Here is a 23,693-nt window from a genome sequence, read left to right as displayed (position 1 = left end):
TGTATGCGAGCATTTTTCATTGGTGTATTGAGCCTGGGGTGGATTTGTTGGTCACACTCCTAGGCACAACATTATTAGCTGCCAAAGCCCCAGCTTAGTGTACTGTGTGTTTTATTGAAGGCTAGTGTACAGAACTGGGTGATGAATTCTATTGTACTTGACAATCTACTTTGTCGTTGTGAAATACCCAAAACACTACAGCCAATACTCCTACTACTCACAATAGCAGTTAGATGCACAAAACACCTTAATTTAAAAAAAAAAGTTCTCAATACATGTTTGAACTACATGCAGGTCCGAACTCTGACTCAGGTCCAATGCGCATTCAATTTGGGCCAACACTGTAGTGTATGGGGGCCTAATTGGAAGCGCATTCCATCTTCCTGTCCACAGGTCTGTAAGGGCTAGCGCATTCCATCTTCCTGTCCAGGGGTCTGTAAGGGCTAGCGCATTTCATCTTACTGTCCATGGGTCTGTAAGGGCTAGCGCATTCCATCTTCCTGTCCACAGGTCTGTATGTGGAAGATGATTTAATTCCTATCACAGGTCTAAGTAGAAGCATTTTTAATCTTCCATTCCAAGTAGATCGCAATCCATGCCATAGTATTGATTTAAATACTATATATATATATATATATATATATATATATATATATATATATATATATATATATATATATAATGGACTGGGAAACTATTACTGTATTTGCAATTGCACGTCTCATAAATTCTTGTGCTGATATGATGTTATTAACAATCATTTCCATATGTTTTTCAACAATTGTTCTACTTTAAATGATTTACATTTCCTAGGTGTCTTACCTCACTCATTGTTCCATTTTACATATAAAAGTTCTGGTTCTTTTTAACCTCATGCCTAAAAGCAGCCATACACTGTGCAATTATTTTCTCCATTCTTCTGGCAGATGCTGTTTCTTATAAATTTGCTTGTAGCTACAAACAAAGTCCATACACACTGGGCGTTTTTGCCCAGCGTGTATGGAAAACAATGATGGGGAAAAACACACTGAGCATTTTTCATCCATTATAGCAATTTTCTCCGGTGTGTACGACTTTCCATAGCAGGACGCTATGGTAAGCCATCTACTCTGTTGCTCATCTGCTGGTAATACCAGCGGATGAGCGGCCGGGCCAGCAATGATGCGGGAGCACGCAAAACCGCTTACTGCTCATCGCTGCCCTGTACACAATTAGTGGCTTTCAAGCTGAAGCAGCTCAAACAAATAAACTGAGCTGCTTTCAGTGCAAAGTCACCCAGTGTGTATGGGCCTTAAGCATTGCAGAGCAATCAGTATACCTGGTGCATCCTCTGTAATGCTGTACACCCACATGTGCAGAGTACTGTTCTTTTTCATTCAAGATATTCACAGCCAATTAATCTGGTGTTAGCAGACCTGTGTGCCCAGATTTGCCAGTCTGTCTTTAGTTTGTAACATTAAGTGGTGAATTCAGAGTCCAATAAGAAGGTAAACTACCTACCATACCTAGTTTAGAGACAGTACATGAGAAGATCTGCATTCTAGAGACAATTATGGAGCATGCTATTTCCATGCCTGTCTTTACCTAACCTAGAAGGGACGTGTTAAAAGGCTAGTCCACATTGAGATGTGCTTAGCATCTCGGCAGTCAGAATGCCGGCATTTAGTAAATGGACCTTGGTATTCTGACTGCTGGTAGAACATAGGTACAGGAACTTTGACGCACATCAAGAAGCTGAGGCCAGAATACCGTCAGCTGGCTTCCCGAACATAGGTGGGTTAGGGTCAGCCTGGGAATAAGGGTGTGTGTGTGTGTGCTAGTGTAAGGCAGTGAGCCCCTGTTGGGATTCTTTAGGATCAGAGATATAATATGTATGCCTCTATATCTAGGTATGAATAGATACTTCTGAAAGACCGTTTTGTAAAAACAAAAATGTAAGAAATACAGACTTGGGTATTAATGCTTTTGGGACATCCAATTGCTGATGTAGAGAAGCTTTTGGGACATCCAACTGCTGGTGTAGAGAAGCTTTTGGTACATCCAATTGCTGGTGTAGAGAAGGGGTGGCACCATCACCCCTTCTCTACACCAGCAATTGGATCTCCTTTGGCATTTGGGACACCTGAACCAGAACTTGTGGACATTATTTCACAGGAGGAACATTACCAAAAATTTGGACACTAATCAGCTGACACCACTCCTGAGGGCAACTGCCATACAGCACACTGGTATAAGATCTTCCCAGGAATTGTGAGTTTCTTTGTCCATCCAGTATTCACCTTCATTTATCTACTGTGGTATTTAACAAGTTCAACAGGACCCTACCAATGGAGAACTGAGAAGGGGTAAATTCTCTCTTTGTGACACATTTCATCACAAAGACTTCATCAGGGGTAAAAAAAAAATGGGGTAAGATTTACAATTGTAGATTTTTTTTTTACCCCTGATGAAGTGTTTGTGACGAAATGCATTGGGTATGCTTCATTTCTGATTACAAATTGTTAACATCAAGACATACTCCAGCCAGAAGGAGATACCATATTTGTACTTTTCAATCTTTGTTTTATGAATAAATTTTTGTTTAAATTCGTTTGTTTGTAAATATGGAATAAACTTCCATTTCAATACTGGATGCTGTTGACACTATTGTGGTAGAGATTGGTGTAGTATGTATACAGACCGACATTGTCATCAGGCTCAAAACCATGTCCTGACCAGCAAATGTGGTGGCATTTTGAATTCAGAGTGCACTTTTGGAGACTTGTCCCTTAGCAGTATACCATGGTACACACATTTATATAAAAATATACAACCAGATTATGGTTACGCTGACAGCACAGTTTTGTAGACACAAAACATTTAAGAAGATATTAAAGAAATAAGATTTCCCAAAACAAATAATTTTTTCTGTAAATTTTTTTTCAGTTTTAAACACATAAAAATGGTAGAATTTATACAAAGATCTTCTATTTAGAATCACTTCCATAAATAAGGCATTGTCCCCAGTTGATATGCACCATGCATTATGGTAGCATCCAAGCTATCCGGTCAATAAAGGCTGTTCTAGGGCGTATCAAACCATTCTCTGAAGCAAAAATCAATGCCCGTTTTACATTAGCAGGTTAGTGCAATGCAAGCACATGAGCAGGTAGTGGAGATCCTCAGTCCTGGTATCACATTCAATAACAACTTCATCAGCAATTAATGGCTTTCAGGAAAAGATCTGGTCTCTGATGGCGAAAGCATTTAGTCACCAGATAGGACATAATACAGCTGTCCTTTGCGCTTTTACATTCCATTGTAGGCAGGCCCGCCTCCTCCTTCCGGCACCACCCAGTTAATATTCTGACTTGGATCTTTAATGTCACATGTCTTGCAATGTACACAGTTCTGAGCATTGATTTGTAACCTCGACCCATCACCTGATTCTAGAGGGACATATTCATAAACACCTGGAAAAGAGGATTAGAGAGCTTACTTTCAATGCATGCATCTCAATTGATAAATTTTTGGATCTGATTTTCAAACCATAAAGGAAAATAAAGGACACACAGAGGGTCGAGTCAATTAACAGCAAGAAACATAACTCGGGCCGCTACTGAGCCGTATGCAGTGAAGTGAGGTTTTTTATTTTACACACCCCCACCCCCCCACCCACACACACACCCCCACCACCCACCTCCCAAGCATTATTCAAGTACCTAAGGACTCTGACAGTAGGCGTCTCAGTCTTTGCACATTCCGATGCATGGATATGCACCAGAGAAGGGATTTGTAATGGTATTAGCATGTAGGCAATTCATGCATTCTGATTTTATATGTACAGTCGCAGTACAGATTTGGATCTACAGTAGCAGAAGTGTATTGGGAATGCTTAGCACATTTGTGGGGGTGTGGCATGCGCCTCCGACAGTCGGGATGCCGACTGCCGGTGCTCCGACAGGGGGGCGAGCGCAAAGAAGCCCCTTGTGGGCTCGCTGCACTCACCACGCTGTGGGCCTGGTGGTTTGCTACAGGTTCTATTCTCCCTCTATGGGGGTCGTGGACCTCCACAAGGGAGAATAGCCCCTGTGTGTCGGTATCCCCCGTCGGAGAACCGGCAGTCGGGATACTGACTGTTGGGATCCCCACTGTCAGAACTTCATCCGGCACCCGTTTGTGGGCGGTAGCAGCAGAGTGCCTAATCAGATGCAAAGAGATGTTGCGTCTTGTGGGAAGGTCGTAGGAAGCGGACATAGGAGGCCATATTTGCACAGATAATCTGCACCTGCCATAGGGCTGGGGAAAATTTTGATGGAGCATCTGAAGAAGTAACTAGCGGTATGTAAAGGACTAAGTAGGCTGAAAGTGGAAGTCGCAGTACTTTCACCATTGGACACAGGCATGTACACCACGGAAGACAACAAGGGTTTTTCTACTAGAAGTAGAAATGGGTGCCTGTGATATGACTTGGTTCTTATAGAGCAGCTGCTGGGGCATAGGGGTAGTCAGGCCCTATAAAGAATATTGCAAGAAAAAAAACAAATAAAGCAGCGCTACAATCACAATGAATAAAATAAACCAATTGTTAGATAAGATTAATTTATAAATATATAACACAATTTACTGTAATTGACATATACACATACAAAGCATATAATAGTAAATATACTAAATACTAATAATACTACTAATAAAAAATACTACTAATATTGTAGTGGAATTAGTATAAAGTTTCAGATGTAACCAAGTTGAGGGCATGTGGTAACTGTATTGGCTCCATATGCTGCTCATAGGCCCGACAGGCATAACAGAAGACCCTTGCTTCAACCCAGCACATGAATAAAACAAATCATTCTAGAACCTAGTACATTTAATTTCGTAACATTGTAATCTGCTGCCAGGGCAATTACACAATACCAGTGTTGCTCCTATTTACTTTAAAACTTGATTATTCATCACATCAACCAGTCCGAAGTGTGTGCACTCGCCAACAATTCATACCAGAACATGTGTACCGTATATACTCAAATATAAGTCGACCCGAATATAAGCCGAGGCACCTAATTTTACAAAAAAAAAAACTGAAAAAAAAAAAACTTATTGACTCAAGTGGGACCCTCACTCGAGTATAAGCCGAGGGGGGCTTTTTCAGCATAAAAAAAATGTTCTGAAAAAGTAGGCTTATACTCAAGTATATATGGTATATGCTCAAAAACTGTGTTCGTTTATGTCAAATTTGGTTCTACAGGTAATTGGCCAGTTAAGGTCTCATTTACAATAACCACACAATGTTGTTTTGTTAAAACAAGAAATTTAATTTTAGTCTTATCCCAGGAATTTATTCCAACCTTCATGGTTGTTTTCATTACTTTATGGCCCTTATTCTGGTTCACTCGCAAAGGCAAATTCCTTCTCAAATGGACAAAACCATGTGCACTGCAGGGGTGCAGAGAGTTAGATTTGGGTGACTTATTTTGTTTCTGTGCAGAGAAAATACTGACTGCTTTATTTTTACACTGCAATATAGATATCACTTTAAAGTAAAACTACACCTAAATCTAGTTCTCTCTGCACATGTTACATCTGCCCCACCTGCAGTGCACATGGTTTTGTCCATTTGAGAAGGAATTTGCCTTTGCGAGTGAACCAGAATAAGGGCCAATATTAGGTCAGCTGGTAAGATGCATCTTGTTGTACCTCTAGGTTCTCTAACCATACCTGGCATCTATCAGGTTACTAGAGATTTCCGGGCACAGCAATGCCTATATTTTGCTTTTTGTTTAGCTTTAGCGTACAAGAAATACATGCAATCTCCAAGAGAAACAGAGGGAATGAAATAGAAAATGAGAGAAAGCCATCATAAAAACAGGAAGAACAAAACTGTTTTATTAGCTTGTTTTTAGAAAACAAGATGTATCTTTTTACCGTAGAATAAATGTAAAACATAATAATAATAATAATAATATAAAAGTGATGGAAGGTTACAAGATAAGACAAAAAAATTAAAAAATGTAGATTTCTTGACCTATTTTGATTCAAGTATGTTGGCACTCACCTGCTGGGCAGAACCTCTGCTCAGGGCCATCATAGATCGCTAGATTCGTACTGACTGGCACGCTGTCATCACGTAGTGTCAGGTGTGCAGGCTGGTCATGTTCATGGTTAGTGCCACTTAGAGCCACAGATGAAAGCAGGTCAAAGCTTATTTTGCCATCAGGTTTGGGGTACTCGATTGGTGTACAGTCCTTGGCCGGTTTGAGGTGACTGCTGTCCAAACCTAAGAAAGAAAGGAAAAAGTACAGCTGTGTAAAAGCTGCCACCTGATGAGGAATACTGAAACTATACGTATGTAAGACTGTGGGTAACACTAGAGAATGTCTGACAATGTCAGAATGTAATGACCATGAATAAAAATAATAATAATAATAGTAAAAAAGTGTATCGATATAATCAGAGACCTTATATTTCATTGAAAGCTGAACACTATAGCATTAAGTGAAGACTAGAAAAACTGACCCTGGTGTTTCGAGAGTGAGAGATAGAGGAAGACCGAGATACTGTTACCCAGTATAGTGCAGCCCCCTTTGGCTTAGAACAGTGGTTCTCAATCCTCAGGACCCCACACAGTTCATGTTTTCCAGGTCACCCAACAGGTGCACAGTTGCACTCATTACTGACTGAAACATTTCAAAAGATCCACAGGTGGCGCTAATTATTTCACTTGACTCTGTGAGGAGACCTGCAAAACATGCACTGTGTGGGGATTGGAGAACCGGTGGCTTAGAATATAGGCAGTGCCAAAATACAATAGCTGCCTGTTTTCATCAGCCTGTGCTAGGGGTGCAGTGTAGTGGTCTATTATTGTATTATTGGTATGTAGTTTTGTGTATCATGAGGTATTTGGCGGGATAATCTGTCTGCTATAACGGTGTGTAGTGATATTAGAGTAGAATGGTTTTCATTGCTAGCTACCAGGCTTTATATGGTAACCAGGGAAAGTTAGTGAGGTTGGGGAGCAGGCTCTAATTTTTCATAGAAGTAATGATTTTTGTACTGCAGCCAGTGTAGCTAGGGGCCATGCCCCCCCCCCCCCCCCATTTGTAGTAGGTGGGGCTCTTGCACGGCAAAGAGGGGCGCAGCCTATTGTTATACCACACATAGCGAACTTTGTACTACCCATTATACATAAAGCCACATGCCGTTATGCCAATTACACATAAGGCCACACATGATGCCCATTACATACTATATAACAAACCGTAATGCCCATTACACATTTGACACAAGTGCCACTTTCCTACATGCTCATTTGCTAGGAACTTCATGCTCGATGCCAGGGGCTTCATGCTCAATGCCAAGGGGGACTGAAATTGCTCGTTGCCTAGGGGGACTAAAATAGGTCGTTGCCAAAGGGGACTAAATAGCTTGTTGCCAAGGGGGACTGCAGCCCGCCTGCCAGGTAAGGGGGAGGCAGCGGATACAGCAATACATGGAAGTGCACTAGTGCGCTTTGTGTAACTGCATTGCAATGAGTAAGTAACCCCATGGAAATCAGCAAGAAACCCCCTCACAACAAGCAAGAAACCCCACTGGCAACTAGTTATAAACCCCCTGGAAAATGAGCACGTTACTCCTGGCAATGAGCAAATAATCACTGCAAAAGAGCACATAAAAAATAATAACTTTTTGGGGGAGGGGGCACCAAGACAAAAAAAAGGATCTTTACACTGTCAGTGAAAAATCACATTTTGTGCACGGAGCAGAGGAGTCCTCTTCCTGATGCTGCTGACCTTGCTGATTAGGGGAGGTAGGGGGAGGGAGAGAACAGCCATATCGTTCTAATTGCACTCACTGCAGGCATGCCACCAGCGTTCAAGATAACCTGTGTGAGACTTCCTGCCAGGCAAAGCTTGGCCTCATGGGATTTGTAGTTTAATCATTAACTGCTCAAAGTCTGAGCAGTAAAATATAAACTACAATTCCCATGATGCCACTGTCCCTGCTTCTCGCTGTCCTGCCGGGTGTCTCTGACAGCTGCTAAATGCCGGCAGTGTCCTCCACACTGTGCTAGCACTGTAAGTGCCGCAGCCGGGCGGGGGAGGGAGCAGGGGAGCCGGCTGCACACTGCTCTAGCACCCTTTGATCTCTCGGCGCCTGGAGCTTGTGCTTCACCGGCTCGGCCCTCCCTATAGCAAATAAGAAAGGAATGCTGTGCATCTATAAAAAAATTCACTTTGATTTTGGCGGTTTACAGGAACCAGAGAGAATGAGGTCTCCCCTGCCAAATATATAACCAATACACTCAGGCAAAAATGGATAACATGTCTAGCATGAGTATTAAATGAATAATGTTAATAATACACTGTATGTATTTATTATGCTCTTCCAAGTGTCAAAAGCACAGATCTATTGTAGAGCCATATTTATAGTGCTAGCGCAGTCCATAAACAATCACAAGTACAGCTGTGTTGGGTTGAGTCTTTAACCACACAGGTATTCGATGTAAACACGTACAAAGTCACATATGAAGCACAATGCAACTGCCTCACAGTACTCCTAACTTATACAAATTCAGACTCATTCGCACCGATGTACAAGTGCAACACATCAAATTGATTAATACAAGCTATCAATGCAGTTTTCTCCCTCCTAGTTGTTTTATTTATACAAATAGAATGCGCATTTTAATGAGCGACCAAGGCCCTGGTTTTGTTTGAAGATTGCAGCTTACCAAGCACCAGACACTGCCCACCACCCCTTTGAACACCCACCCCCCACCGCCACTGGTTCCCCTCGTTAACCTGTGAGGGATGTGTAACGAAAGCACATCCCTTCACATGCCTCCACAGCAGAAATCATTCGATAGTCACCGACCATCGAATGATTTCTCCTGCCTTCACAAATAAAAGTCAGTGGAAACTGACTTTTATGTGGGAGCGTCCGGACAAAGAGCGGGCGAACACCCGAGGTCTTGTGACGTCAGCTGCACACCCCTGGCAGGCATCGGCCAGCCTGCATACCCATGGTGATGCCCATAAAACGCTTGGCGTTCCCTTGGCGATTCCCAGCCCGCCTCGATTCTTGCAAACTGCTCGGCTACTATGCAAGTCGCGAAGCCATTCACAAAGTGGAGCTTCACATGCACATGATAGACCATACGCATGTGCAGTCACCAAAACATCGGGATGGAGCCGAACTCGCATTATTGCCAGTAGCTTAGAATCATCACCCAAGTCACATGGGACCTAGCATCTGATTCAATGATCTAATTCCAGGCAAAAAAAGAGTGTCCCTCCTAAAAGCCAGATTCCACACCACGCTTAGATTCCGCATCCGTCTGCCACTGGCAAAGCCAAAGGGCATGACGAGCAGAAACAGCAATGGCCGAGACCTTAGAAGCAATAAGGCCCACATCCCGAGATGCCGCCTCGAGTTAATGAGCCGCTTCTCTGATAAGTTCAGAAAGCACTAGCAATTCCGCCCTATCCTGACCCTTTTGCAGACCGGTGGAAAACTGTTCAGCCCAGGTTTCAACCACCTTGTTCACCCAGGAATCTACTAAGGCGGGACAAAGTGAAACCCCTGTGGCTGTGTAGATCAATTTAAGGGTACCCTCCAATTTTCTATTCGTGGGGTCCTTCAGAGTAGTCGCACCCGCTACCGGGAGGACCGTCCGTTTAGAAAGTCTGGAGATACTATCGGTGTGTTTACACATTTTTTTCTATTATCAGATTGAAAAGGGTATATGGAAGGGAAACGCAGAGGAACCTCAAACTTTTTATCCCGGGTGTGTCCAAGCCATTTCCAAATCACGGTCTAAGTCTTCGGCTACAGGGAATTAGATTGAAGATTTAAGTCTCTTGGCAAAAAAAGAAGGTTAAGAGGGCAAGGCCTCAGAGTCAGGAACCAATAAAACCTGATGCACAGTACAATATATTAATATACTGTACATGTAAAAAACCCACAAGGGTTATAGGCTTATAGGCTTAGGGGGCTGGAGCCAGCCACACATTACAAATTATTTAAAGTGCTCCTCTCCTATTCGCCCGTCTATACCCCACTGTCAGTCTTCTCCAGTGGACCCTATAGATTTTAGAGAAAAAGGAGGTAGACGTAGTACATTTGGAGAGGATGATGAGCAGGCCCTTGGAAGCTAGGAGATAGTTTTGCCATCAATAGATAATGAAATAGTGGAAGGTGAGGAATGTGAGCTCACATTTGTTGTTGTAAAGAGGTCCTTGTGTATCACTGATTGTAGATAGAATGTTCTATGGATGTTTGTTCCCTGCTGTTATTCTTACTTTCCACACTTATCTCATTCACTAAATTAATAATTCACCCATTAATATGGAAGAAAGCTAAGTGACACTACTTGGTTTCCCAGTGGTACCTTTATGCTTCAGGGTCCAAGGCTCCTTTCCCCTTAGTAGCCAGTAGAAAATACCAGTGTAGAACATGCCACCATACAATCCCAGAGGCCCATTGCAGGACGGTCTAATGTTCCTCACTGAATAGAGCTCATTCCACACCCAGGATTTCTTTAAGTTCTCTTCATACTCTGTGACATCTAGCCCTAGATAATAATGGAAAAAGGTATAAAAAGCATAAATACTAGTTTCTCTGCCATTATGATATACACCAATTTATTACGTTTTTAATAAAAAGATTTTTAAGTACCCCTATATAGGTGGTTTTATAGTGTAGTGTAATGGTTTCCATAACTGCAGTGACTTTATATTGCATGGTTCAGCACAAATAGGACCCAAAGAACTGGAACAGATAACAGCACAAGGTGATTGAAGCTTCAATTTAGCATCCACTTAAAAACCTGTACAATGATTTGCCACTGAACGATCTGTCAGGGCTAGGGAAGCCAATCCCGGAGCATTTTTTTAATCCTGGGATTTGGGATTCAAAAAATGCTCAATCCTGGGATTGGCTTTCCTAATGAAAAAACTGCCCCGGCAACCCCGCATATTTACTTACATTTGCGGGTGCGGCCGGGAGCTGGGTTGCTAGGTGGCCGGGCGTACAGATATGGCTGGGAGCCGGGTTGCTGGGTGGGAGCTGTACGGCTGTGTGGCCTGCGCAGCGGATTGAAATCCCTGCGTTTTGGGGGCCAAATCCCAGGATCTCGCCGATCCTGGGATTGGCCACCCTAGTCAGGGCCAGTGTTCTCCATGAGAACACTGGCCCTGACTCCGGCGATTAACTAGATTTATCCAGTGTGCTGGATAATAATCGCCTGGGTGATAGCGACATGAGGGGCTGCACATCGCTAACGCTATGCCCCTCTAGTGAGATCGCTACGAAAAAAAACCTTAATCACTACTTGTGTAGGCTCCATTAGATCAAAATAAAAAAAGCATACAACAATAACTTATTATACCTTTAGTACTAGACTGTAGATTTTCATCTGTAAGCTGTTCAAAGATGGATTCTGCTGCCAGCATACCACTCTTCATTGCCGTGTGCGTCCCTTTTATCTTTGGTACATTCAAGAAGCCAGGGCTGCACCCAATCAAAAGACCCCCAGGGAATGTGAGCTTTGGCACGGACTAGAGGGGGAAAAAAAAATTGACGCATTTGATGTGCAATTACCAGATGCATTCAGCAACAGCTAAAAAGTAAAGACAATGAGTAATTCAATCCTGGCAGGTCATGATCACATTAACACTGTGCGGTTTATTCACTAATATAGAAGTTCTATTGAAGATGGCATGTTCTTATGGGCAACCAATCAGATTCTATTCTCTTCTTTATGTGCTTAATAAATAAGAAATAGATTCCACATCCCATCTTTAATAGAACTCCCATCTTAGTAAATAAACCCCAAAGTTTGTCCGGACTCCTCCTCATGAACTTTCCATTTGTGTGTTCACTCGCAAAGACCTTTAACAACCATGAACAAGCTCCACACAAAAAGAACATCCGCAACCTGTTCTACTGTGAGTGTGAGTCCCATGAATAAACTGGACAGAAAGGTCATAAGGAGGACCAGATATGTTATGAGCTTATGGAAAGCTAAACGCTGCAACAAAAATAGATGTGGAGGGAAAATAGACAAAACTGTGTCCGATTGACAGTTACTGTACTGTAGGGTGACCAACTCATCCCTTTAATCCGGGACACATATTAATTACACAGGTTCTGTGGCTGGTTTTCACCTGGTTTTAAACTGCCACACCTCAAGACTCCATTTCACCTGGTTTTAAACTGCCACAGAACCTGTGTAATTAATATGTGTCCCGGATTAAAGGGATGAGTTGGTCACCCTACTGTACTAGCCTATTTCCCTTCTGCTGTTGTCTCATTGGCATGTATTCAATGCCCGTGCGAGCGGCCGGCGAGGGGGTTAAACTGCGAGGATCGCAGAAAACTAGTGATCCTCGAAGTTTAACCCCCGCGCCGGCCGCTCGCACTATGCAACGTTCCGGGGGAATCCTCGCCGTCACAGAACTGCGAGGATTCCCCTAAACTGCGAGAGCCGAGGCTAGTGCAGCAAACTCGCTGTAATTAGCCTCGATTCTCGCAGCTTTTGGAGGCACATACGCCAATTCTCCCTCACTCAAAAAACGGAGCGAGGGGGAATTTGCGTATGAGGGGGGTCAGTTGAATACTGACAGGGTGAGCGGTGACTGCGAGCAAAAAGTCCTGCTCGCAGTCACCGCTCGCCCGCAGCATTGAATATATGCCATTGACAGTCTTGGTAGAACACCTAAGAAAAGTGTGAAGCACCAATGCACAACAGCTTTCAGCATGCAAGCAGCAGCCCTGACCAATAGTAACTGGTCTATTGGCAAGACTAACCGTGTCTCTAAACCATTACAGGCCTGTCTGTAGTGTAGCTGTAAGAACAGAATCTCACTATACTTGAAAATGTCACCAAAGGGGTTTGTACTTGTATATACGCAGTTCCTTTGAGAACAACTTTTTTCATATTCATCATGGTTAAATAATTCATGCTCAAAGGACTTACAGCCCTCCCATACATTGCGGCGACTTCTCCCCTTGGGAAGGTCACGGACAGCAGGATCACATGCGATATCACATGTGGTCCTTTTGCATGTGATATATCCCATGCAATCCCAGCCAAGCCTGCCCGGCTGCACCAGCAATCCAGGAGATTGATTGTGCAGCTGCTGCGATGTGCACAGAACCGTGCATTGGACCTGCTGTCATTCACCTGCAATTTGGGCTCTTTTCCTCTGATTGATCGGTGCAATCGCAGGAAAAGAGGTGAAATTGCAGGTCCATTGCATAGTGTATGGGGGCTTTTAGAAATAAGCAATAAAAAAAGTATGTTCATAAAAACTGGTGCGGTGCGTAACATCCATAGGTTTGTTTTCAGCTTCTAAATATACAAATGATAGCTAGAGCCCCCTTCTTTTATACAGGCCACTGTGCTGAGTGTTGACTTTTAAAGCGGTTTCCCACTCACCAAATTCTATTGTATTAAGGCAGATTTGTGCTCAACAGTTTAGCTCAGGACAGTACTGTATGCACACAACAGGTCAGATGTCAGATCTAGGGGCAACATAAATAGACAAAATCGGTACTTGTTTAGTTTCACGGCGGCCGATATATCGGATGCGATATCGGCCCATCCGATGCGATTTTTTACCTGTTCATAACTCCACTATCCACTACACATGGAGTTGATTTTATATAGTGTGGCGAGCCGCCAAGCCCGAAGAGTGGCGAGCCCCGCGGATTACGGCGCTCGCCACACTATATAAAATCAACTCCATGTGTAGTGGATAGTGGGGTTATGAACAGGTAAAAAATCGCATCAGATTGGCCGATATCACATCCGATATATCGGCCACCATGAAACTAAACAAGTACCGACAAATCTGCATGGGCAATTGAAGGTCAGTATTTAGTATTTGGCTGCCATCAGAGCATGTCCGCTTCAACATGCAGTATTGAAAGACAGGGCAGACTAATGGCCTTTATGGAGGTGGATGCAAACGCCTTCACAGCCGGGATCCCACCGGGATTTGTACGGAGATGCCCATTGGCGACACTTCAAATCCACAGCTTGTATATGAAAACAAAACCATCGGAAGTACATTGGTCGATAATCAACCTTTCCGGAGACCTATGGTCGCATAATATGTGGCAGAAATTGCATCTAGGTCCAAATCAGGCATGACATCCAATTTAATAGTAAAATCTCCTGTAAATATGATCTTAGTGATGTTGTCTATATAGTGCAGGACATTGGGCCATATCTACACCGGATTGCTGCTCTGCAAATTCCCTTCGCTGGCTGTTTGCAAGGTGATTGACAGGAAGTAGGTGTCTGTGGGTGGTATCCGGCCATTTAATGGGAGTGTTCTGAAAAATGCAGGCGTGCCATAAGAAATAAAAAATGCTGGGAGTGTCAGGGAAAACGCAGGCGTGCCAAGGAGGGTGTCTGAGGTCAGCACGAGGCTGGATAAGCCTGTATTCATCTTAGACGCTAAGTAAGTCCCTGTCTACTCCTAACTTGCAATCAGTGGTGCCCAGTGGAAAAATCATTTGATGGTGCGTCTGTAATGAAGGATTTTGGACATTTTCGCTCAACTGTGAATTTTATGCCAGATGTACACAGCCATTGCACAGCAAGTGTATTAATTCACAAGGCGGGATTTCACTATAGCGAGGTGGCATTTACCCAGTCGCTGGATGCTGCTAATTCATTCAGCAGTGACTTAATTACCCCCATTGTGAGCCGAGAGAGCACCGACAAGAGCACACACAGCATTTCGCAAGGAGCTCTGGGCAGAAGCATACAGAATACGTTTGCTGCATCACATGCTAGTACAGGGTACAAGCTACATTCATCAGCAAATGACTGCTACCTGCTGAATCCAGACACCCAGATTTCTTATTGAAAAGTGTAAGGGGTCGGTTTAGATGTTCGAATAAATGCACCAATATGGATGGATAGAAGATCTCATATATGATAGAAAATTAGGGATGGATTGCAATTACCTGTAAACCGCCTTCATTAAGAGCACGCGCTCCATAAGCAATTCGTGTTCCACCTTCCAAGGTAGGGCTCACAGAGGGGTGATGTTTCCACCTCTGAAATTCTCTAAAAGGGTTCAAGTATGGGTTCTGATAATCCAAACCGACCTGCAACAAAACAAGAAGCAAACTATATTATAGGCGGTTACTAGGAGAGGCTGGTCAACAACTTAGCTATGACCATAGATGGTAGATATGGATGTTGTATAGAGGAAACTATTTCCTTATGCACATTATTATTTTATAAGGAACTGGTGATACAGGACTTTGAATGAATTGTTCTTTATTCTATTAAACCTTTAATTTCTTCATATATGCAAATTAGCATTACATTGACTTGCTCTAGTTTCCCTTTACCTACAGATTTCTGTCCCAATTTAATTTGTCTAATTTTTTTCCCCTCATGTCAAATCCATTGTAAAGTATTAAGCAAGACAAAATATGCTTACCACAAAGCCGAGCGCTACGAGCGGTTCCCCCTCATTAAGGTGATAAAGGAATGACCCACCATACGTGTGTCTGTCCAACGGCCAACCCACCGTATGTTCAACAAGACCTGGAGTCCATTTCTTCTCATCAATAAGCCACAGCTGAAAGAGAAATGTTAAAAGGAAGATCAACCCATATACGCACCAGGACACTGTAATACTCCCATCACACCATTACCTAAAGGTGCAATACTGGTTTGAGACCTGATGAGTGTGGTGACCACTGCAGTACACTGAAGCCATGGCACAGAGAACTGACACGCAAACAATGGTTTTTCCAGTCTTAAACAGTTATTTTTTTTTAGATTAATAATAGTACAGTTTAATCACTGGGTATCCAGAGGACGACAGACAATGTCTAGGTCAATAGTCAACAAGTCGACACCTAAGAGTTTTTGGACATTTTTTTTTACTCATTCATACTTAACCATCCACACAGACTCTGATTGGGAACAGTAAAGTGGCTGAAAGCATTGGGAGTAGACGGGGCACACTATCTTAGAGGTCCATAGCTCAGGTGCCAACACTGATGCCTGAAAACCGTGAAAAACTTGTGTCAATTTTCTCAGTGTTGATCTTGTGCATGTCCACACCCTAATAATATAACACACCCTAATAATTGGTGCGCTAATAATAGGAAATTACCCTTACTTTCCTATTAGTAGCTGACAGGAGTGGAACCCAGTGTGGTCTTCTGCTGCTGTAGCATATCCACTTCTAAGTGTTCAGAGATCCTCCTCTAAAGTATATATCATTGTTGTAATGCTTGGTTGATGGATGCCTGTCAGCTTAGATCAGTCTGGCCGGTCACCTCTGAATTCCATCAGTAACAAAGTGTTTTTATGCACAAAAATGCAACTGTCAAAATGTTTTTGTTATGTGAACAATTCTCTGTAATCTCTAGACTGTTATGAATGAAAATCTTGTATCGGATTTTTCTGAGTAATTATACCCATCTAGAACAGACAACCATGGTCAAAGTGACTTGCCCACCCTGGTGTTTGATCTTAAAAAAACAACTGAACTTCTTGACCATGTCCACATTAATTATGCAGTGAGTTGCTGTGAAATGATAGGCAAATGAGAATTACAACGTTTGTGCATACTGAACAAAATGTTATATTAAAATGAAGCTACTAAATGCATGTGGGCAGACATGAGCATAATAAATTATTAGAAGGAATTTAGCTAATTAAAGAAAACTTTTCTACTGGCACCATGAACATTCATTTTGTCAAAGTAATAACTATACAGGTAATACAAATGTACTTTAATGGGGGCACCAACCAGTTAATAGTATTATGGTGTGTACACATGGTGAGATTCTTTTGCTATTCGATTATATAAGATTTAATTGCAATCTTTGCTAACTCATGTGCTATTTACATACAATTCCTCCTATCTACATTCAGTCTGCACTATATAGTCATTGCTGCACTGTCTATTTGGCTTTTTTAATTTCAGCTGAACAGGAGCGCACATCGGCATCGAATCGGGATAGAAAGCTTAAAAACCATGTTCAATTTTGACTATATAGTCAAAATTGAATGTCAAATTGTACTGTGTACACAGCATAAGAATCAAACTATTAAGGGAGGATAGAAAAATTTCAACAGGTTTGATTTTTCCCAGCTAGTTGGAACAACCATTTTGGGGGTTTTTGCCCATTTTTCACAGTGTGGGAGCAAATGGCTGATAATCATTTGCTCTCACACACTAGACAGATTATCATTCCAACCAGCCAAAAAGTTGACTGGTTGGAACAATATTGTTCTGGTATATGGCCTGCTTTAAAGCCTCTCTCAGCCAACCAGCATACAGAGACGGGACGTGTGGTGGTGCCCAGCCTCCATGGCTCATAGCACACCCCTGTGACTACAATCACTTGTCAAACACACACAGAAACGCCAGTGCTGTTCCACTCACGAATTATTATTACCTCTTTCAGCCCGATTCCATAAGTCTGGGGTTCACAGTTCTCTCGGAGATTTAATGTCTTGTACAACTGTTTTGCAAGATGGCCATGGCAGCCCTCCCCAAATATGGTCACTTTGGCATGCAGCTCCAGTCCTCGTTCAAATGTTGGCTATAGGAATGAGACAAAGATGGCAAGGAGGATCACTGATTTTTGGATGGAAAACTACTAATTTTGTGCATTTATTAATAAATACTACAAACAGATTTTCTACCCAAAAACAAACATTGAACACTTTGATCTGGAATCTCTCCCACAATGGAAGGAATCCAATAGGCTCTTTACCTATGTATAAAAAAGTGATTTATGTTACCTTTGGTGAGCCATCTTTGTAAATTCCAACATCATTTGTTGCTATGCCTTTAACACTTCCATCTTCATGGAAAAGCACCTGAAAATAACAAAATATACATTTTTCAATGTATACTTGAGTCGCATCTGGAAGCATTAACAAGTATACAGATTCAAAATTGAATTAAAAAACACAATAGGTCAGTGGTTCCCAAACTGTGTGCCATGGCAACCTGGGGTGCCCTGGGACACTAGCAGAGATGCCTCGGGTGGGTGGTCCAGGAGTAATTTAAATTGGCCAGTATAAAAAAGAAGAGGCAAAACTAGTGCTTCCTATCTTAAAATATGTAGCCAAACAGAAGTGAATCCTGTCACTACATGAGGAACACTAAGGGTGACATATAAACACAATTTACTCATTTTTTTTCTTCTAAATTTGGCCTAGGGGTGCCGTGAAACAAATTTGGGAACCACTGCTACAGGCATAAAAAAATAAATAAATAAAAAAGACACTAGCCTCTGCTGCAGCATATCCAGGGTATATTTCCACACCAAGAGCCTCCGCCTGCTCCCCGAGCCAGCTGACTAAGTGTCCAAGCCTTACAATGTAATTGCCATGATTATTCATTGGAAGTCCTGAGCATACAGAAAAGAGGATTAGTGCCAACGTACAGGGACACTCCCTGTTTGAAGCTGCTTTTTGGGGGCACCATTTATTACATTTTTCTTTAATAAAAGCAAAGTTTCATTCTTTAATAATTAAACAATAACCCAATTGTGGTATAGGACAGGAGCTTCACTTGAACCTTAGTTGGTTGAGCATTATTATAGAATGTTAAACAGGTATTAGGTAGCAAGTGTAACAGTTAGGGATGCCAATCCCGGGATCGCTATTGGTGGAATCCTGGGATTTCAGACATTTTTTGGGCGGGATTTCAGGATTGAAATGCACATGAACATTTCAAACCGTGAAATAGAAACATAGATAGGAGCTAGGCTTTGTAATTCAATATTAATCCCTGCAAATGCAGGTATAGAGGAGGCTAGGTGAATGAAGAATATGATCTATATAGGCTTATTATTATGGATAAATAAATAAAGAAGCAAGCTAGGTATTACTATTATTTATATACAGTATTTATATAGAGGGATACTCAGTTGGTGCAGAATCTTTCGCCTAGGCAAAAAATTGGCACTTTAAAAAAAAAAAATTAGGTTGAATTTTGAGTCACCCTATGTAAAAAACTGTGTGTCAGTGATTTACTCTTCGATCCACGTGTTTTCTGCTAAATTGCGGGTGTTTTTGCTACGACTTTTAGTCAGTTTTCACCAATGCAGTTTTGACCCCCCAAAAAAGGGAAACTGAATCTGAAAAAAAGGACTTAAAATGGGCCAAAATGCCTGCAATGGATACACTGGTATAGAAAACTAATTTTTTTCAGCCAGCTGAAAAAAACTGAATGAATTGAATACCCCCATAGTGTATTTATCCAGTTGTCCCTATCCCATTCTAAAGATATTCTCTCTGTTGGAATGGAGCATTTACCACATAGATGGAACCCATTGAGTAGTGTGTGCCTAGGGTTATAATTATTATTTGTCCATAGCTTAGCAGAAATCAGTTCGTACGAAGAGACTTCCACTTTACAAAGGACATATGCCCCTTCCACTTTCATGATTATAACGTTGTATTAACAACAGCTTTTTAGGAGCCTTACCAGGGAGTATTGGCACTGGTATTCTGTGTTTTTCTGTCAGTATTCCAAACTTATCTCCAGTCACTTTGGTGTGCAGCGGTGCCTAGAGGAGCAGAATGGTAGTTTGTGCTCAGTCCCCAAAGATGCCACATATACACACACACAAACGCAGATGTCACAAGATAAACAACTCTTTGAGGATATATAAATAGTAAGAGCAAGGTTTAACATAACACTACTATCTTACGGAAAAATAACATCACTAAATGATTTAACATTAGCTTTAACATTCTACAGGGAATCTGCAGGTTTCATACCCCTCGCTCCTTCCAGTCAGGGAAAAGTTCATCCAGGGCTCGAGGCTCCACACAGGCTCCTGATAGTGTGTGAGCTCCAATTTGGGCTGCCTTTTCCACCAAACACACACGCAGTTCCTTGTCATTCTCAGCCGCGAGCTGCTTCAACCGTATGGCTGCAGAGAGTCCCGCTGGCCCTCCTCCAACTACCACAACATCAGCTTCCTCTGCAAACCGTTCCATGCTCACCTCTAACACAGGAAAGCAGTCAAGTAGTTACTACAATTAACTTGAAAAAAATAAATGTAATTGCAAATCAGAATAATAACCCATTCACACTAGCACAACAATCCCGGGATTTCTGCATGTGTGATAGGAAACAATCCACGACAAAGGGGGTTATTTTGGTTGATTCCACCAAACCCCACCCGGCGAGATGCTTGCTGCCGCCCCCTCACCCCTCATAGTGTGTGTTCACATGCAGGGCCTGCGAATGGATGTTTAACAAACATCCATTTGTAGCCTGTGGGTGAACGCACATCGTTCAATGGTCACCGACCATCAAATGATGTGGAACGTGCACACATATCTAAGTGACAATCATGTCACTTAGATTTACGTGCACCCTCGGGAGGAAGTTGGCGCCCCCGGCACCGACGTCACGGCACGATTACCATGGGAGCGGCCAGCGTTTACATGGGAACGCCCATGAAACACTTGGCGTTCCCATGGGCGTGACTATCTGCCACTGCCCCGCACCCCCTTGCCGCAGCCTTGTGTGTGCACCGGGTGAACAGCCTGTTCACCGTGGCCACATGCACCTGGCATATGCACATGCGCATACGCCCACCATCGGTCCCCGTGCGATCGGACCAGAATAACCCCCAGTCCATGGCCTTGCTGCTGACCCCTGCTAGACTCCGCGAATTCCTAAGTCATATGTATGAAAGCAGCATTACATTCACAATAACATAATACGAACAAGTTAATCTTTTTTCTGTGCAGTATTATTTTTACTTTATATTAGAATTGTATTTATTTACCACTAGGGAACGTGAACATCAATGCTAAAGGCCACGATTAATGGTGGGAAATCAGGAGATGGTAATCACTTGTATAGTCCTATATGGATGAAGCATAACTCCTTTAGCCAAATGGCACAATCTCCACTGACTAGTGTCCTGGATTGAGTCCACTAACCCAAACTACACCACGATTACACCATGGAAGAACAGCGCAATTAAGAAGCAAGACGCAGTCAACTCACAGACAGGTGATTTGTTCACTAAAAACAGATGGCTTAGCTACAAATGAAATGACTGTACTGTAGTTGTTGCGATGTTAAGCACTAGTGTATAGAAGTGAAAGAAACAAATACCTTCCCATCTTTTGTCCTGCTCGCGGGAGCAGATGGTATAATGTGTGGTAATTTTTGGCACAGAGGAGGAAGAATATCTCCTGATGTAGAATGTGGGCAGACACGTCCTCAGAGGCTTTAGGTAATGTAAGCAGTGATGTGCTAGAATAGAAATTAATTTGCATTATAATAACAATATGTACAAAACAAAGACTTCCTTTTGTATCATAACCCCTGTACCTCCAGCAGAAGCGTGAGGTGTGAGGACCTGGACTGCTTCTAAAGAGAGAGACCAGTAGGTTTATTTACTAAGCCTTGGAGAGATATATAAAGTGAATGGAGATAAAGTACCAATCGCCTCTCAACTGTCATGTTACAGGATGTGTATGAAAAAGAAATGACAGCAACTGGTTGGTTGGTACTTTAGCTACATCCACTTTATCTCTCTCTCCAAGGCTAGTAAAAAGGCCCCCTGTCAATGATCCCTGCGGCTGGCACGAGGGATACATTTACGATCAGGCAGTTTCTAAACCCCCCACATCTTCATTATTCACACCACTGTATTTAAAGGGACAATATTATTATAGACAAAACACACCTGGTTTGGATTTAATAATTTTAAAAAAGTCCATTCTATATGACAGCCCATGTTTACTATGGGTTTAAACGGGTTGCTTAAATGGGTATATGTGAATGTGACATAAACGGCATTTAAATGGCAAATTACTGTTTAAGAGCTGCAGTGGGAAAGGGTCTTGGTACTTATTATTGTATTATCTGGGCTCCCAGGTTAAATGCACCCCATTTTTTCATACCCCTACTATCCAACTACGCATGGAGTTGATTTTATATAGTGTGGCGAGCGGACGCGGTCTCATAAGAAAAACGGGAGCCCAGATATTACATAAGTACCAAGGTCTTTATAGCTCTTACCTGTTTAAAGACCCGTTTACAAATACCTGGTCTTTACCCGTTTAGGCAGTGGGAAAGCAGCATTAGCTTACGTTCACATTTTATGACCAGAGGTGGATATGACACTGCACCCTTGTTTGTGTAAACATTAATGTATAATTTAAAGCACAGTTTTCCTTATGTTTAGTAAAGATGGAACCAAGCCTGTTTTTAGCACAAGCCTGTTAGATAATGCCAGTGTATTTTATCTAGTTACCCTCTATGGCAATAGACAGTTAACTTAATTACAGTGACAACTATAGAGTGCTTAGAGTGTAAAAAACAGATACTGTATATGCCAGAAGGCTTTAATTAAGTGATGTTGAGGGAAAAAAAAGAGAGAGACAACACTGGGCCTGCTGTATTTGTATTGCAGGACAAAAGCCCTTGATGGGTCAGAATGCAGAAGAAGGCAGACACAGTGCCCTCTGGCATCCAGTGCTTGGCCTAGTCTGAAAATATCAGGTAATAAAGTCACTTTCCTGACAGTAGTAGCGAGCAATACTAGGCTCATCAGCAATGTCGATAGTAAGGACTCAGGAGATAGCTGCATCAGACGGGATATCCTACACACAGGGACCTAATAGGTCTCCATAGCTTACACGCTATAAATCAGTTACATAATGAAGAGTATGGAACTAAATTCCCCCTTTCTAGCACTCTGTACGTACACACACACATAAACAAATAAATAAATAAATACATACAGACACACACATACATACATATATGTTTCTATCGGTGACCTTTACCCTAGTTTGTGATTTGTGCTCGGCAGGGGGAGTAGCAGAGCTGCTTCTAATGCTTATGTAGCCAGACAGGGACACATCCTGATCCTCCTCTCCTGCACTGCATCTGACTGCCCTGTAAACAGTGCTTGCATAAGGGGAACACAGACATACCTACATACAGGGACTGAGGAAGATACAGTATGAGCAAGCTGATGCTCTCCAGCTGCTGAGGCACTACAAGTGCATGGAAGCCAAGCTACACTGTTATGATGCTGGGACTTAGTGCCACGGCTGCAGGCCAAGTGACAGCAGCCCCCTGGGTTAGAGAACAATAGCTACCCATGCACTATATACTTACAAAGAGGCAGCATGATGAGGGCAGATTAGGGGGTCACACACCACCAGCTTGATACAGCAGCTGCCGGGTTGACTTGCTAGCTACTCCCTGATCTGGAGGACTCTCTGCGTACTACTGTCACAGTGCCTCCCAAGTTCAAGCAGCCATGCATAGCGCATGAGCGAAGGCAGCGCAATGGCTGCCGGGAAATGTAGTCCTGTACTGTAGGTGATTCGAGGTGAAGAAGCCGAACTATAATCATAGAGAGGAGCATGAGGACCGGAGAGTCTACTTCCTAACTAGAGCGTGTTAGTTTTGGTGTAGCCTGAGCCTCTGATTGGCTGTACTACAGGGTTTTGATTTGCTGTACTGCGTGCTAAGTGATTGGCTGTACTGGGCTTAGTGATTGGCTGTAGTGTTCAATTGCCTTCTGCGATTGGCTGTGTCAGTTTTTTCCATTCTGCGCAGCTTTTCTTGATTTTGAACCCGGCCCGGGAATATTTATATATCCGTGCCGCTAAAGTGCGCGCATCCTGAGCTATGGCCACAGTGCGACTGCACGGGGACCCG

At 42.6% G+C, this 23,693-nt stretch overlaps 1 protein-coding gene across 1 annotated transcript; it reads right to left on the bottom strand.

The window, feature by feature from the left end:
• Nucleotides 1-2,853: 2,853 nt before the first annotated feature.
• Nucleotides 2,854-23,364, bottom strand: ETFDH (electron transfer flavoprotein dehydrogenase). The gene is made up of 13 exons (XM_083172519.1): nt 23,145-23,364; nt 21,126-21,266; nt 19,769-19,998; nt 19,473-19,554; nt 18,272-18,390; nt 17,777-17,854; nt 17,428-17,574; nt 15,450-15,590; nt 14,965-15,108; nt 11,372-11,540; nt 10,373-10,555; nt 6,038-6,259; nt 2,854-3,452 (listed from the first exon to the last, which is right to left on the bottom strand). Exons 1-13 carry the CDS (start codon nt 23,155-23,157, stop codon nt 3,289-3,291), a joined length of 1,833 nt encoding a protein of 610 aa, XP_083028645.1. The 5' UTR covers nt 23,158-23,364; the 3' UTR covers nt 2,854-3,288.
• Between the last annotated feature and the right edge of the window lie 329 nt (nt 23,365-23,693).

The sequence above is a fragment of the Crinia signifera genome, chromosome 1 (assembly GCF_055691185.1).
Source record: "Crinia signifera chromosome 1, ASM5569118v1, whole genome shotgun sequence".
Taxonomy (NCBI): Eukaryota; Metazoa; Chordata; class Amphibia; order Anura; family Myobatrachidae; genus Crinia; species Crinia signifera.
This window is presented reverse-complemented; position numbering and strand designations above follow the sequence as displayed.